This window comes from Chaetodon auriga, chromosome 4 (genome assembly GCF_051107435.1).
Source record: "Chaetodon auriga isolate fChaAug3 chromosome 4, fChaAug3.hap1, whole genome shotgun sequence".
Classification (NCBI taxonomy): domain Eukaryota; kingdom Metazoa; phylum Chordata; class Actinopteri; order Chaetodontiformes; family Chaetodontidae; genus Chaetodon; species Chaetodon auriga.
In genome coordinates, this window is record NC_135077.1 from 15,416,522 (window position 1) to 15,433,139 (window position 16,618).

General features: G+C 41.3%; 3 protein-coding genes across 4 annotated transcripts in view; 1 reads left to right on the plus strand and 2 right to left on the minus strand.

The window, feature by feature from the left end:
* The first annotated feature begins 4,057 nt into the window (after nt 1–4,057).
* Nucleotides 4,058–7,281, plus strand: LOC143320072 (uncharacterized). Of its 2 annotated transcripts, none has more exons than XM_076729454.1 (3): nt 4,058–4,354; nt 5,525–5,789; nt 6,139–7,281. In XM_076729454.1, exons 1-3 carry the CDS (start codon nt 4,263–4,265, stop codon nt 6,808–6,810), a joined length of 1,029 nt encoding a protein of 342 aa, XP_076585569.1. In that variant the 5' UTR covers nt 4,058–4,262; the 3' UTR covers nt 6,811–7,281. The 2 variants fall into 2 exon arrangements, with proteins under 2 accessions (XP_076585569.1, XP_076585570.1); XM_076729455.1 differs by having other exon boundaries at nt 4,135–4,415.
* Nucleotides 7,282–7,455: 174 nt separating this feature from the next.
* LOC143320073 (G-protein coupled receptor 4) lies at nt 7,456–10,170 on the minus strand. Its single transcript, XM_076729456.1, has 3 exons — nt 9,937–10,170; nt 9,389–9,803; nt 7,456–8,675 (listed from the first exon to the last, which is right to left on the minus strand). Exons 2-3 carry the CDS (start codon nt 9,767–9,769, stop codon nt 8,145–8,147), a joined length of 912 nt encoding a protein of 303 aa, XP_076585571.1. The 5' UTR covers nt 9,770–9,803; nt 9,937–10,170; the 3' UTR covers nt 7,456–8,144.
* Nucleotides 10,171–14,609: 4,439 nt separating this feature from the next.
* sun2 (Sad1 and UNC84 domain containing 2) overlaps nt 14,610–16,618 on the minus strand; it is a 39,216-nt gene continuing 37,207 nt past the window's right edge. The window contains exon 16 of the mRNA XM_076728244.1: nt 14,610–16,501. Coding sequence (XP_076584359.1) covers nt 16,385–16,501 — 117 coding nt within the window. The 3' untranslated portion in view covers nt 14,610–16,384. The remainder of the gene's footprint in view (nt 16,502–16,618) is intronic.

Here is a 16,618-nt window from a genome sequence, read left to right on the forward strand (position 1 = left end):
ATGATGAACGTGTGATTCAGAGGCTTTCCCACTCATCACAGGGATCAGTGCTTTCTTTTATTCTTCCCCAACCAATGAGCAGATCTGAACAAATACTGCCACAAAACTCAGAATTGCTACTTTGGTATTGACCTCCAACAGCCATATCAGCTCATTACCATAACCAAAGCACGATGGGCCGCCAAACTATTTTAAGATTTAACAGATTTTAACAACTAAAGTGATGGGAAATGGGAAGAAAATGAAGGGATATAGAAGCAGCGTATGAGAAAGCTCTGTCATACTTTCTGTCTCTGAGGAGAGCAGGTGGAGGCTGGCTATCGGGACCAAATCCACGTCAGCAGGCTTGAATACACGACACGTAGTTTCTGCCATTTGTTAACATGACCCAGTAGAGTTGGATACACTCATAAACTACACGAGGCTAAAGCATCAACGGCCCAAAACAAGGTAAATGTATGAGTTAATTACAGTCAAACAAAGAAAGGAAAAGACCAGTTCCTCCAGGTCTTTTAACCCTTTTGTGCCTCCAGGAGCAGTGAGAAGCACTCAGCAGCCTTTCCTCAGTTTCATTCATATCAAAGAATCCCAATTCCTCCTGCAGTCACCGATTCTGGTTTAGTTCATTAGACATCTGGGCTGGATTAGGGCACAAGAGTTCGTTACATCACATCCTGTGTTCCCTTCTGTCCTGCGCCCGTAAACCAAGGAACTGTGAGGCAGTAAAAGGAACTTTTATGTTGCTGTAACTAAGTAGATTTTTTTGTGCAACTGTGTTTTTGTTTAGTTTTTTTTTTTTTTTTGAGACATTTTTAATCTGCAGAAGCATTTATTATTGAACTATTTTTATTTTTATTCAACTATTTTTTTTCTAAAATGATATTTCTTGCACAAATATAAACTGGGGAGTGAATATATTATTATTATTATTATTATTATTATTATTATTATTATTATTATTGCTATTATTCTAGTATTACTATTATCAGTAATAGTATTTTATCATTCTTGTTACTTGATGTACTTACTGTAGTATTATATACATGGTTTACATATTTACATTTACATATTTCACACTGTTTATTACTTATTGTTGATTATGTTGTGGTATAGTGTACATATTTTTACATATTTTCATATATTTCTCATTTTCTATTTTGATTTTATCTACTGCAATGGGAGCACCTGCAAATGACCCAGTTTCCCCATAACCTAAGGGATTTAACCAGATGCAAACTATGCAACTCTGATATTTCAAACGTTTTCTTAAAGAGTTGTTGAACTTGTTGATCTTCAGCAGACTTTTTACAACAGAAACTTTCCATGCAGTTAAAGCTGTATAAGAGCACTTATATGTCATCTTGAGCAAGATATTTTTGCATTTCTGTACTCCTCTCCTGATTTTCACCCAGAGTGACCCTCTGCCCACTGAGTGAATCATCATGCTGGTCCTCAGCTGATATCCTCCACAGAGGATCTCTGAGCAGCTGAGCTCATTACTGAGGTCATGGGCTGCAGATTAGGAAGACAGATTTACTACCAGAAAGTGGGACGACACATTTGTTCACTTTGCCTCACTGTCTTTCAGCTGAGGCCATGTGCAAACCAAAGGAAATAGCATGTATTTTTACATATATTGGAAATAATGTAATATAGTTACATATCCCCACATACTCAAGTCTACAGCAAGAAAGCGTCACTATATAAGATGACCACAATGTGTACGTAAATATACAGAAAACATTTCTGTAGTTGATGAGGAGGGGTAATTCTGTTATATGTTTGAAACAGAGTCTGTCACAGACCCCCTGCATAAATACAACCCTAATTCCTAAAATGCAGAGATGCTGTGTAAAACACAAATAAAACAGAAGGTGATAACATGCTAATCCTTTTTTTCCCCACATATACTCAGTTAAATACAGCACAAAGACAATATATTTAATGTTTGACCTCATCAGTTTCATTGATTTTAGTAAATATTTGCTTATTCTGAATTTGATGCAGCAACACCTTTCAAACAAGTTGGGACAGGAGCAGCTAAAGGCTGGGGAAGATGTGGAATGCTCCAAAAACACCTGTTTGGAACATCCCACAGGTAAAGAGGTTCATTGGTAACGGGTGATAGTATCATGATTGGGTATGAAAGGGGCATCCTGGAAAGGCTCGGTCGTTCACAAGCGAGGATGGAGCGAGGTTTACCGCTTTGTGAACACATGATTGGATAAAGGATGTTACTGCATGAGCTTTTACTTTGTAAAACCATCGTCAGTAAACACAGTTTGTTTGCAAATGACTGCACTCTGTTTGTATTAACACTGTACACAGCGTCTCTGCTCTTTTTGGAACTGAGGGTGTGTATTTGTTTTGCATTCACCAACAGATACAGTAGCTGTGTTTCATAGGAGCATACTGTTCCTCTTTTCCTCTTCCTTTTATTTAACTTCTCCCGATAGTTTCACCTAGACACATTCAAGTGCACAACGGCAGTGAAACCTTTCTGACAGCTTCGCTCACATAGTGACATCAATGTGTGTGATTGTCTGTCGTTTTGAGAATCAGTGTTAATTAAAAAGATACATAATGAGGACATATTTGAAAAGTCAGGATGTCCTCACTTTTGTCAGTACTGTTTAAGGTTTAAGCTTTTTAGGATCGACATTAGAATTATGTTTATGTTAAGTTTAAGGGAAGTATGGTAGTTGTGATGATTAAGGATAAGATTAGAAGTAAAGGAATGCATTTTATCACAAGGGTCCACAGGAGTATAAAAGCGCAAGTGTGTAGGCATGTGTGGGTGTGTGTTTGTGTGTGTGTGGTGAGTCATTTCATAGTAACTGAGAAATGGGTGGAGACAGTGGGGAAGCATGTTCATAAATGTACTCTGGCATTCTACAGAAGGAGGAAGTGCTTCTGAAAGAGATAAGAGGAATTCACACTCTGTTGAAATGACAGATCTGATAGATTGGTGTAGATGGCGTGTGTCTTGGACAAATGCTGATGAGTTAAGAGGCTGTTTTTGTTTGTTTTTATGTGTGGCAGAAGTTGTTTATTGTGTGTTTATTTTGTTTCTGAACTGTTTTATTCTACCAGTGAGCAGCAATTCACTCCCCTTTGTTTGCAGCTCAAAGGGGCCCTCTGGTGTCAATTCCTTCACATTGCAAAGACAAAGACTTTATGTTCCACAGCAGGGGAGAAAATCAATAAATAAAAACTTGACAGTTATTGACCTATATGTCATGATAAAGGATCAGGATTCCTCTGAAGCACAGCCTCTATTGGATGCCAGTGTTCTCACCATTTCTTGTTGGAGAGTTATAAGAGTCAGCCAGAAGTCTGCCTGAAAAACATCTTGACGTCGAGTTAAAACCTTTTGTCGGAATGAAATGGCACACTTTGAGAGATCTGTGTGAACAGGTCATATGGCTTTAAGCTGTAATAAGACTCTAAGCAGAAATGAGAAATGGCTACAGACTAAAAGCATTACCTGGATTAGGATACAAAATGGGCAAAATGACTAATAACAAGCAAAAAAGCTGCCCAGAAGAGTTTCGGTATGAGTCTTGTACACTGAGCTCAGTGCAAGGACACAGAGACAAATGTGCTGAAGGTTACAAACTTTATTATATTCAGAGCAACACAAGTTGTGCTACGATCCACAGCACCTGCTGCTGTAGGTTTAACAAGTGAAGTTGGTTCGATTTTACATTCTTTAGTAGTTTTTTAAGAATAATATTCAGTACTTCGTTTAGGTGTTAGATATGTTTAAGTTTCTCTGGGCTAAAAAGTTAGAGATTGTTAGCTGTAAGTTTTATTTTAGCTGTGCTGCCTGTGAGGTCAGATTAAGCTGAGTTTTAATCAAACATTTAATAAAATTGGTGAACATCAAAATGAATTGTACACACTAATCAGTCAGAATTTGACAACCTAACAACATATCACACTGAATGCAGTATCTGTTACATTTCATCAGGAAATCTTGGAGATACATCATGGAAATAACAAGAATTTAATAAAATTTAAACAGGTGTAGATTTATGTTTTTTCTTACCAATGCGCTGCTCCAGCTTCCAGTCCAGTAGATGGTCGTACTGCACCTGAGCTGGTTTGAAAACACCAATGAATCTGAGAAAGAAGCAGAAGAGGGCATTGTCAAGTGACTGGAAATGGGAGTAATGAGTTAATATATTCGGGATCATGATCGTTTACGGTCAGCGGACTGTTCACTGAAGATGTTTCAGTTTCGTTTTCATCACTGACGGATGTGGCGAAGCGGAGCAGCCGTCTCCTTTTTGATAGCCGTTTGTGCTTATTACGCCACCTTTTTCTACGAGCGGAGAGAAGAGGAAAACAGGTCGGTTTTAGACCCAGTTCCTACGTTACTTTATGCTGTTTACAAGGTTCATGATTAGAAGGTAGGTCAGCTCAAATTACGTGGATTATTAACGCTAGAACACTGTTTCCCCGCCGTGGTCTTTCTAGTAGCCAGACCGCTAGACCAAACTCCATTCTAAAAGCAGGTGTTTTAAGGTAGAGCAGATTTTTTTTTTTTCACAGTAAAAACTTTGTCACGCCACCACTGAGACTCTTCTGATTCGTTTCGGTCTCCAGGCACAATCGGCAACGTCCTTTACTCAGTCTCCCGTATTTCAGTGCAACGTCCCCTCTCGTTGAAGCCAACAGTTAACTATGCTAACTTAGCTAGCTACAAGTTCTGTCATACTAGTTTGGGTTTAGTTTTAGAGATTTATCCGAACTAAAACCCTCCGGCGTGTAACTGTCCACCTTAAAAACACAATATTGCGGCTAATAAAGACACGATTGGTGCAAACTGTGATAAATTCCAGAGACAACATAGCTAACGTTAGCAGTTTTGTCTGTGTGGCTAGCTAGCTATATGTATTCGAGAAGCTCTCGCAGCTCAGCCGTTAAGGACGCGTGGTGATGACGTAGTTGTGATCAGCACTTGGAATGTACACAAACACTAAAAGAACTGACGTGTTGCCATTGAAGCTGTTAGGGGTGACACAAGTATTGGGATCTTCTACTTCAGTAAATATCACACAAAATAAATATTTGATTCCATGTATTACAAGTTTTGTATTTATAATTTCTATAAAAAATATATAAAAGTGCAGAATTATTTGTGGAAAAATGTAGTATCAAAAGTAAAAGTACATGTTATGCAGAATAATGGCCCATGTGAGTGTTCAAGTAATACACATTAAATTAATGGATTACTATTACTGATACATCAATATGTATGTGGCATTGTACTGTTGCAGTAGGTAATTGTATCGTTAGTAATACTGTTGGTAATTTTACCGCTGTTAACATCAAATATTGTATAAGAAAATGATGTTTTGCAGGTGAATGTGTAGAATGTCAGTCTGATTCAATCTTTTCCTATAGATAATAGCATAATGTTATCGTCTGATTTGTAATACTTTAAAAGGGAAAACTGTAAGGAGTATCAAACTGTTATCTCACATCTTCCTTGTGCTCCTCCCTCCCTGCTCCACAGAATGTCCTCCACTCTTACCCGTCATGTCATCTGGGAGTCAGAGGGGCTTGTGGCCTACCTTCACCCCCAGCCCTGGACCCCAGGCTCTGTTATCCTGGAGCGTAGCACCCCTGGCAGCCTGGGAGGCAGCATCTTCCACCTGGAGAAGCAGGAGTTTTTAACCTGGCTGCTTGGGGCGAGAGCTGTTGCAGAGCTGCTGTGTGACAAGCTGGCAGTTCAGAGGTGTGCGCTGGTCAGCAGGCCTCACCGAGACAGACCTGCCCAGGTGAGGGTCTCTTTGATCTCTAGATAGACTGGTTGGCTTTGCAGTAATCCAGTGCATGCAAAGAGTTTTTCCCTGGGGGTGCAAGCAATTATTTTATTAGCACTTGTAACAGCTCCCATGAGTCTTAGACATAGGTGCACCCACAAAACCTCGTGGGAAGTGTCGCTGAAAATAATTCTATGCATCCTTGTGAGAGTAATAAAAGTAAATATGAGCTTTTTTGGTTGCCCATCAATAAAATGTTCATACAAAGTTTATTTACAATTATCTGGAAAAATCTTTTGATGCTTTGTTTCAACTGTCAACCGGAGTTTGAGTAACAAGGCGTGCGTTTGTTTACATGTCACAGATCCGTGTCCTCCCTCTGCATGGCCTGGATGCAGAGTGGCGCCCTCACCTGGCAGGAGATGAGGAGCACAACGCCCATGACCCAGGATACTGCACCTCTAAGAGCGCTCCCAAATGGAGTGACTCCAGCCTGACTGAAATCCAGGCCAAGATTCGAGCCAAGCTCCCGTTACCTGACGCCCCGTTCAATCTGACTTTCCTCGGGGACGATCCGGCTCACCCTGGCTTGTTTTCACGCATCGTCCGCGGGGAGGAGCAGCAGTGGCGGGTGTGGGAGGACGAGGGTCACGTAGCCTTTCTCACTCCTTTTCCCAACTCCCCTGGCTTTACTGTGCTGGTCCCACGCCGACCTTTGACCTCTGATATATTCAGATTAGAGAAAGGGGACTATGAGGGACTGGTGCTGTCCACCTGGGAGGTGGCGAGGCTTCTTAAGGAGGGGTTGGGTGCCTGGGGGATGGGCCTTGTTTTTGAGGGTTTTGAGATTGACTACGCTCATGCCAAGTTGATACCGCTGTTTCTGCCTCCGTCATCAGGAACAGGAGACGACACCACTAAACTACCACCTCCCCAGTTTTACCCCACTTATCCTGGATATGTGACCTCAGAAGACGGACCTGAAGCCAGCGTGGGAAGTCTGGAAGAGCTACACATCAAAATTACTCAGACTTAATGCTGTTACCTATAGTTTGATTTCCTCACATGCTAAACTCCTCACAGTTACTCATAGTGACTACCATAATATTTACTGTCAGAATCATTAATGTACACTAATCTGGTCTTTGGTTAATCATGACTGTTTGACAGGTATGTAAAATAGTTAGTAAAGTAGGCTCAAGTGATCTGTTGGAATTAGATTAGATATCCAAAGTTGACAAATTTCTTTAAGACAAATGTTTGATTAATAAATCAGATGTCTAATTCAAAAATGTAATTATGGTGAGGCTGCATAACTTGCAAACTAGATCAGCTCTGAAGTCGGTGAATGTGCCTCTGAAGAGGATGCACGGTCAGTGGAGAAGTGGCACATGTAATACTAACCTGATTAAGATGAAATGAAGTACAGCTGATGATGTGTCAGGAGTCTGGGTGAAGATTTGATAATATATACTATCATCAAAAATAAATGATTCCTAACACGTTTACCTTGACTTTCACGTCATGCAAATTAAATGAGACCCAATTGTCCCTGTATTTTGATTATTGTTTTTCTTTTCTTTTAATCGTTTAAAGTATCTGTAAATTTCAGTTTTTCTAATCAAAATGTGAAATGCAAAAATTTTCACACATGAACTGTAAAATGATGAATGAACACATTAGGAAACGTTCAGTTTATTAAGTTTTAATCAAAATAATTTCATCGTACATGATGCTGCCAATTCATTCTGAAGAAAGAAAATGTCAACCACAGACATGAGTCGCATTATAATTTTTGACAAATGCCACAAGCCTTTGAAATGAGTTTTTAACTCTCAAATAGCTGTTATTGGAGGAGTTGTTACTCAGATCATCTAATCCAGTCTATGCGCTGCCTGTGTCTTCATTAAACACAGTGCTACTTATTTATTTAGTTTGTTAACCACTTGGATAATCTGCATGCCAGCCCATGTTGCTAATTGGTCCCACAGTGATCTCTGATTAGGAGTCTTAATTAATGACTGGCTAAGTGCTCAATCAGTGCTCTGTAAACCAGTTTTTGCCCCAAGCTCTCATTAAAATGGACAAAAAGAGCTCTGTGTGTGTGTGTGTGTGTGTGTGTCTTAACAAGAAGGGAAAAAGTAGAACATTTTTACAGCTTTAGTTGTTTCTCAGTGGCAGAAGGTGCAGGAGGAGGTTGAACAGTCAGTGCAGTTACTGCAGCTTAACTTGGTTTCTAGCTATGTTTTGTTCTTGTTATTCTTCTGAGATTGTACACTTTTGGTGCATGGGTTTTTTTATATGGTCAAACAGATGCCAAAAAGTCAGATGTCAGTGTCAACTCAATGTCATTTGTAATTGGAGGCTTCATCACACCTTGGAGTCATGCGATTTCTTGGACAAACTCTGTCCACAGCACCTACCGTCCACCCGCTCCATCTTGGTGATGTAGAGGAGAGGCTCAATGCTGCAGCTCAGATCCATGATGGAGAACACGCTGATGCTGATCTGGCAGCGGAACGCCACGAACGAGTAGTACGACACGAAGGGCATGAGAGCCACGGGCGGCAGGTAGTTGGTCACGATGATGGCCAGGATGATCAGAACCATCTTGAAGGCCCTCTTCTTCACCGGGTGCATCTCCTCCTTTCCTGCCACAGAACGTCTGAGGACCCAGATGACAGAGATGTTGCAGAAGACCATGACGGCAAAGGAGAAGAGGATGACGCCGCTGAAGATCTCGTTGACGCTCATGACTCCTAGGATGCACTTGATGAGTCCATAAGCCAGGATGAGGCCCCAGACCACCACAGAAATGCCAATGCGGATCTTGTTATCTCGAATACTAGCGAACAGCACCGGGTGGACCACTGCCATGTAGCGGTCCAGACAGATACACACCTGGAACAGCACATCAGTGAAGGATCATCATGTTACAGTATGTTTAGATGTTTTTCCCTGTCTTTAGTGGCAGGAGAATCTGTGTGAGTTTGTGTCTGGAGGGAGTCAAATCAAAATTACTGAACTACAAATAAAAGAAGAAGAGGCTCTTTGGACAAATAGAAAATCAATTAAAAAATTTGCAATAGCTAAAAATTAAGCAATTTGTCAAAATGCTTTTATGAGATTTATATGTGTCGAATACACAACAGCATTACAATATGAAATGCAAATGTGAAAAGAAGCAGAAAGATGATGGTACACTTGGCGGCAACCTCAGCATGTTATTTATTAATCTATATAAACTAATCTATAGGAATTGATGGGATTACAAGCCGGGAAACATCAAAAAAAGAGCAATAAACTTGCATTTCCTTTTGCCCAAGTTCAGCTGTCGTTCTGACTTTTCTACATTAACTGTAAACTATCTGAAACCATTTAAATGTATTAGAGCCATGCCACATACACTGAGCTTCACAGGACTCTGTGAGAACAAGGAACAAGTTAAGAAAAGCCTGTTTTTACTCTCATTTCTAAGCTGTAAGTTCATAGAAGTCCTGAAAATCAAGCACTCTTATAGCACTTCTTATACTCTGAACTTCTTTTTAAGATGCAGAGAGCTATTATTCCACCTATCGCTGCTCTGGTGTAGACTGCTACAAACAAGAACTCACCAGAAAGAGAGGTGCGACGTCTTTTATCCCGTATGCAAACCTCTGAGCGTACCAAATGCGACTGTCACCCAGCAGAAGCCGGTTGGCCATCTCTATGGGCGTCATTAGGCAGAAGTAGGCGTCCAAGATGGCCAGGTTGAAGATGAAGATGTCAGAGGTGGCTGCATCACTTTTCTTGGACACGATCTGCCACATGACCAGGATGTTACAGGGCGTCCCAACTGCCAGGTTGAACACTTTGACCCCGAAGTAGAAGATGAAGCCGTAAGGGGCCACGGCGCATACAGCGAACTGGTACCATGGTGGAGGTCCACGGGGGCCACCGGCGGGGGTAGAGTTCATGTAGAGGTCGGTTGCAGGATTCAGAGTGGTGTTGAACATTGTGAGGAAGAAGTGCTGATGCTGGAAGAAGAGGCTGGAGAAAGAAAAGGTTGGTTTTGATTATATGGATCTACATTTTAACCCATAGTCTAAAGTGCTAGTCTAAACCTTACAGTCTAAATGTTAATGCACAGGCCAGAACCCGACATCACATCTGCCCATCTTACCTTAAGGACGTTCACAGAGTCCTGCAGTCCTGGACGTCTTCACTGCAGGCTGAACTTTCCTGCATGTCGCACCAGATCTCTGAGACCAGGAGCTTTAAAACACGCTCCACATAATGGAGGCTATCTCTCCTCAGCATGGTGTCCAACTCGGGCTGTGATTGGGCGGTAATCCAGAATAGTGGTTGAGTTATCTTCAGCAATTGGACGGTTTGGATCTGCGAGTGTGTTTAGGCTGAGGGTTGGCATGGTGTGCTAATGGCTCTCTTGTCATATTCTCCAGTCTTTGAGTAATTCATGTGTGAAGGGGACTCTGTCTTTGCCTTCAGGCTCCCCCTGCCTGAGTCTGTATCATCCTTTGAATTGCTCTCATGTGTGGAAAGAAGGTAGTTTTAAAGACATCAGACCTGTAGTGTCCCCAAGCTGCTGGCCTGTGGATGCCTTTTTCATTTTTCTTATTTATGGGTAATGGGCTTAAAACAGTAATCTGATCCCAGGTCTGTTCCTTTGGGTAATGTCTTTACGTACAGCCAGCACTGCAGTTGAACATTTGTTCTCCCTGATGCAACTGTACACCGTTCAGTAAACAGGTGATGCAAGGTAAGCAGAAATGAGACATCTAATGCAAGGTGTTACTAATGTGGTAAGTGTTGAGAAAACCCAGAGTGGGAATACAAGCTTGCAAAGTCACGATTAACACCCACTTAGATTGCACAAAATGTTTCATTACACAACCAACACTGGGAGAGCTCTCAGCCTGTCAAAACAGCTGTGGTCCAAGAAAAAAACATCCCTGCTGATGGTGCCGTCAGCGCGGTCTCTGATGGGGCTTGAGATGTTGAATTTAGAAGAAAAAGCCCAACAAAGCGAGAACATGGAGTTTAAAGTCACAATAACGATTCAATTATTGCTTTGTGGTTCTGGATTACTGCTGTTAGCTACTTGGTGCCTTTGCATAATTTGTGTTATGTCAAGTCAAATCAAAGTGTTGAGCAATAGGTCACATAGCTAAACTTATGGACAGGATGTGAAGATGCAGCATGAGTGCACAATGAGTCCAGTTTGGTGACATGAAGGAGGCCTCGCTCGCCTCCCTCATGCCTCCCAAAATGCAGTTCTTCAAGCCTATCACAACACCCATTTACATACGCCCACAAATACATCCAACGTGGAGGTCGATGTGATAATATCATCTGTTGGGTTTGGCTCTGGGTATTCAAATGTGGTGAATGAGTTTCCATGAGGAGCCTGGTGCGCCTGTGTCCATCCACACAGCACTGATATCTGGCCGAATCCTGAGCACCTGCTGAAGAACACTGTCATTTCCAAAAGGTAAAGTGACTGCAAATGTTGCTATGGTGGAAGTGTTTTTTTTTATTATTATTCACTTAAATATCCAGATTCATGAAGTTGGAAAATTTTCAGAAAACACATTTTGCTCATTTTGGGGAGGAAAACACGACCTTAACTGCACAATTGAGGATGTCCACAAATAATTTGTTTATTTCTCTTTGTTGCATTGTACAATTATGCCGTTATTTATCTGAGTATTTCCAGGTGTTTCATGTTTTACATAGGTGCGTAAATGCATTGAAAATGGAAGATCCGGTCAAATCTACTTCACAATGGGATCTGTCAGCAAAACACAAGTCATGTGAAAACATGAAAACCAGCAAAAATATATGAAATGCAGTTGAAACATTTTGCTCTGTGTGAAGAATACGTGATCACTCAGACCTCCAACACATTTGAGCACCATGAAGTGTTTTAAAAGACTATTAAAAGTCATTGGTTCTTCCCCAGGTTTCTACATGGTCTACAGAAAATTGATTGTTTAGAATTAATATTAATACACGGCATCATGCTCATTGCGAGAGAAGTGGGATGGTGGTGAAGTTGGTGGATCCCATCACCTTCGGTTGGCTTTATTGGGCAGCTCACATGAGGCTGTGTAACCTGAGCGAATGAGAAGCTGGACGTCTCAGAAACAACATGCATGCTCAAAGATTATAAAAACATTCTGTGACATAACCACACAGCAGCAAAAACGTTGAAATGAAAACAGAACTATGATAACTACAATGATGTGAATATGCGTCATTAGGCTGAATTTGCATCATGTTTACAAGCTAGATACACTGTGCAAAACAACACAGAGATGTGCTTGTGTAGACTATATCAATAAGGAACAAGCAGCGGCTAACCTGCAACAGGAGCAGACAGACGTGTTCTCACGGCACAGCGCTGCAGCGAAGCCTGTGCGCTTCATAACATTTTAATATTGACTGACTTTCCATTGGGCTGAGCCAGTTCCAGGCTCGTGGTACTTTGCATGCCGGTCCACTGGCATGACTTACACTGACAGTTAATGGGCCGTGTTAATGTTCTTAGTTGCACCTGTGCTTTTTCAGGTATTGTCAGAACGTCTACTGTGAAAAAGGCCCATTGTGGTTGTACTGAAGTGCTCCAGAGGTTAAAAGTACATTTTAACAAAATGTGTAAAAACTCAAATTACACTTTTTTCTGTTGCTGTTGGAACTTCTGTTTCATTGGACAGCACGACTGGCTCCCACCTTAGATTTGAACAAAGGCAATGCTAGCACATTAATATATCAGTCTCTCCTTTGCCCTTACTTAAAGGTGCATCAGTCATAGTGTTCCCACTGCACACGACCTGCCCACCAGTTGGCAAAATGAACAAAGTTAAAATGAGATTGAATGATGTTGCTTCATGTCAGCAAGATCGTCTGTATGAGGTAATGACATGCCATTGTCTTGTTTAGCTTGTTGTGCTGCCCCCAAGGGCCAAAAAATCACATATGGAGGAACAGAGCTCTAAAGGGCAAAAGTGCATGTTGTCTCAGTATCCTCTCTTTTCATAGATATTCAACACCAACGACACCTCGGCTTCAGCTCAGCTACAGTGATGGAGGCCTTTAAGGATAACGAACCCATCAATCAGAACAGGACATTAAACACGCCCCATGATCTCGTCTCGTACTTCCTGCCTACTGTGGTCATAGTGCCACCCCTGGGGCTGCCCACCAACACTCTGGTCATACGCCTCCTGCTGGGCAAACCCGGTATCTGCTCCACCTCTGAGATCTTCACGCTCAACCTGGCGCTATTCGACACACTGTTCTGCCTTATGCTCCTCACAGAGTTCATCCGTTTCCTGTTCAATCAAACAATGGAGGCTGCTAACTTCCTAGCTTGGGGTTTGAATCAAGCAGGAGGGCCCATGCTGCTCTGCCTGCTGGGTTTGGACAGCTACATGGCCGTCTGCCACCCGCTGGTCTTCCTCCGGCTCAAGGATCCTAAAGTGCGGCTGTCGCTGTGCTTGGTGGTGAATGCCATAACTGCTGCTTGTTGCGTTCTGGTGAAGACTGCCACACCGTTCAAGTGGAACGTGATGTTGGTGCTCCTCTGCTGTGCCATAGTGATCATATCAACATGCAACATCCTGATTCTCAAGTCCCTCCGCCAATCAGGGCCCAGCAGGAAGGAGGTCCATCCAGTGAAAAAGCGAGCATTCAAGATAGTGCTGACTGCGTTTGCGCTGGTCAACTTCCACTACCTCCCCCGACTCACCGAGTACCTGCTCACACAGTTTCATCCCACTTTTTTCGATCCCTTCTCAGCAGTCACCTATGGGACCTATGTTGCCCTCTCCTTGAGCAGCTTCTTCCAGCCTCTGAGTTACCTGGTCCGGACCAAACAGCTGCCCAGACTGAGATGTCACCGTGGCTCAGCTGCTAAAGCAGAAACTGTGGCAACAGTCAGAGCAGCCGGCTTTCCTGACGTGGTGAAGAAAACGTAAGGGATGAGCTAGACTATAACCTGGATCGTAGGATGACAGTATATCAACATTGTTATATTAAGCAAAAGGCTTTTTGAGAAATGACAGAATTTAATTGCTGATGAGCTAATAAGTAACTAAAGTAGAAAGTAATCAATCCAGAAACAGGTCTAATTAAAGCAGCTGGACTTTCAGGGGTTTTTTTTTTTTTTTTTTTTTGGTATTTTGTCATAGTGCCTGTGAATATGCTCTGTAATAAACATGTTTCTGCCAAAAAGTCGACAGGCAACATTAAAAAATAAGACTTAATAAAACAATAAATGCAGCAACTAAAATGTATTCCAATGTTTTATTCAACAAACATTCCACTTTGGCTTACAGATACAGGCGTTGATAGTCTGCAGAACACCTCAGGCAACATCTGACACATGAATGTGTATAATTAAGAAAAAAAACTCAACGATGGCAACGTCTGAAGTTGTCCTTTTTAAGCTGTGAACCTGAACCTAATTACCTCTGAGAACATGTTCTCTGTGTTGCTTGTACTGGTTTACACTAACAAAATCTGAGAGAATTCCACTTTGTGTATTGTGTATTCAGGCCAAGCATCAGGCCTGCACGGCTGTTCAACAGCTTTCAATACGAAAACTAACTCCACCTCTTTTAGGTTACACACATTGTTCCGTGTTAAGTGGATAATAACACATTTGGCATTGTCTGTCTCTCAAAAGCCAATCAAATTTGATTTCAACATCTTAAATTAAAGTGCATCTACCACAATAAAGTTCAAGAGGTTCGTAAGCACTGCAAATATTGATCCATGGTTATGCATAATCAACCTACTTAACAAATGAAGTAAAATGAAAAATATTAGAACTGTATCAAAGTCCTTGTATTACCAAGAGTTAGCATCAGTTTAAATACAAAATGCAATACATTAATATCATAAATGTATGTAACCTACACAAATTCTATCAAAATAATTTATTTCCACCTCACACCACTCAAAAAGTTAAAAATATGATTTCATCTTCACCAGCGGATGTCTTAAAATATCTTCTCCATCTCAGTGCCTCAGTTTTTCTACATGTCCCTTAAAGGGACAGTTCAGTACTGCTGTTTATCCATTTAGACTGTTCGGGTGTTGTGTGTGTGAAATATAATGGGACTAGATTTCACTGGGCTCGTTTTGCTCAAAACAAACGAACGTTGGAACATTTACTGCAAGCATTTTCATGTAGGAACAATTTTTTGATTCTGAGGCGAACTGTCCCCTTAAGAAAAGTATATATTTAATAGAGACAATAGCGTGAAATGATGGATTTTACCTGGATTCACCTCTAGTGCACTTCATTATACGAACAAGTATCTAACATTTTCTCCATCTCCTGTTGAAACGTACTGTACAACAAACAAAGAACACATGAGAAATGACTGAATGACACTGATGAACAGGTACGCTATATTTTAGAGATATCGTACGGTAAACTCAATGATTTTGCACATGTCTAGCATGTCGGAAAGTTATAAAAAATAGACATGATTTGAAACATGAATTCATAAATGAATATTTTCATTTTACAAATAAATAAGACCTTTTGTTCCTGGTTGTGAAGCTCATACAAAATGCAAGTGTTATGTACAAGAAAAGGGAAACACAGATGTCATGAAGTCAACGTGACATCTTTCAAAGAGGTTAGAAAAAGAGGTTTTCAAGTATTCAAGTACCGGAGGTCAAACTTTCTAAAAGAGAAAACAAAAGAAATGTCACGAAGCTGCATATTTGATCTTTCATAAGAATACTAAATCAGATTGAACTGAAGCAATACTGACTAACAAACCTTCACTGATGCCCTCCACAGAATTTGTACCTTTTGTTCCTGGGATGGCACATCCCATCAGTCCCATCAGTAAGCAACAACCAAAGCTCAGAAGTGTCCTGTCAAAAATGGCGTAACAGCTGTTTCAACCATTCCAGATGTAAAGATGTTGAAATGAATTTAGTCCCACAAAAAATTAAAGACCATGTTAGAAATGAGTTGCTGTGCTAACTTCATCACTTAACGTGTGCAAGCTTGCAACCAGGGTTCAGTTAATTCAAAAGCACTCTTTCCTTTCACTCGTCATTGTACCACTGAACAAGGCGTTAAACACTCGATCGGTCCGCTGCAGCTGCTCAGTGGTAACACATAAAGACATAGTAGAGATAGTAACAAGAAGGAATAAAAATGATTCTGTGGCACTCCCATTTGACCGAAAGCATCAAGTTTCCAGAACTTTATGCTCTGAAATGGTTCTACTAGGTAGATTTGTGGTTTTTAGAAACATACTTTTACACTTCGTTCTGCAAATTTATTCAAAGCCAAGTGTGCACTTTAAACTGTGCGTAAAAAAACTCTGATTTCTGTCACTTTAACATTAAGCAGTCCAAAACACAGCGAAACCATCTGACGCACAGGCGTGGCATTTCTCAACACTTAACAGTTTTTCAGGAGCATTTTGCCCTGAACATGACTGTGAACATGCCCTGAACACACCTCAGACCACCGAATTAAACTGGACTTTTTTTTTTTTTTAAATAGTGTACAGTGCAAATGTACTTTCTGATTTGGTGGAATGAATCGTCACGTCGCAGTCAGTGAATCTCGCATCTCATGTGGAGAAGATCTGTCCGTGCACACGGAAGCGGTAAAGACACGTATATTCCACATGACCCCAGTTAGTGAGAACACGCAGCTCCACGAATCGGTACACCACGTCACTGGGGTTCTGCAGGAGGGGGGTGGGGGCACCGGAGAAAGAGAAGAAAAAAAAGGGAAAGACCATGCATGAGAGGAAAAGATAGAAGAGACAGAGGAAAAGAGAAGTTGTCAAACTGTTTCCATT

Bases quoted from the DNA above. Each gene is read 5' to 3' on its own strand.
- LOC143320072 (XM_076729454.1), top strand. From the start codon at position 4,263: ATGTGGCGAAGCGGAGCAGCCGTCTCCTTTTTGATAGCCGTTTGTGCT. The intron at 4,355-5,524 runs GTCGGTTTTAGA...CCTGCTCCACAG, and splicing joins CGGAGAGAAGAGGAAAACAG to AATGTCCTCCACTCTTACCC. The intron at 5,790-6,138 runs GTGAGGGTCTCT...TACATGTCACAG, and splicing joins ACCGAGACAGACCTGCCCAG to ATCCGTGTCCTCCCTCTGCA.
- LOC143320073 (XM_076729456.1), bottom strand. From the start codon at position 9,769: ATGTTCAACACCACTCTGAATCCTGCAACCGACCTCTACATGAACTCT. The intron at 8,676-9,388 runs GTGAGTTCTTGT...GTGCTGTTCCAG, and splicing joins ACGTCGCACCTCTCTTTCTG to GTGTGTATCTGTCTGGACCG.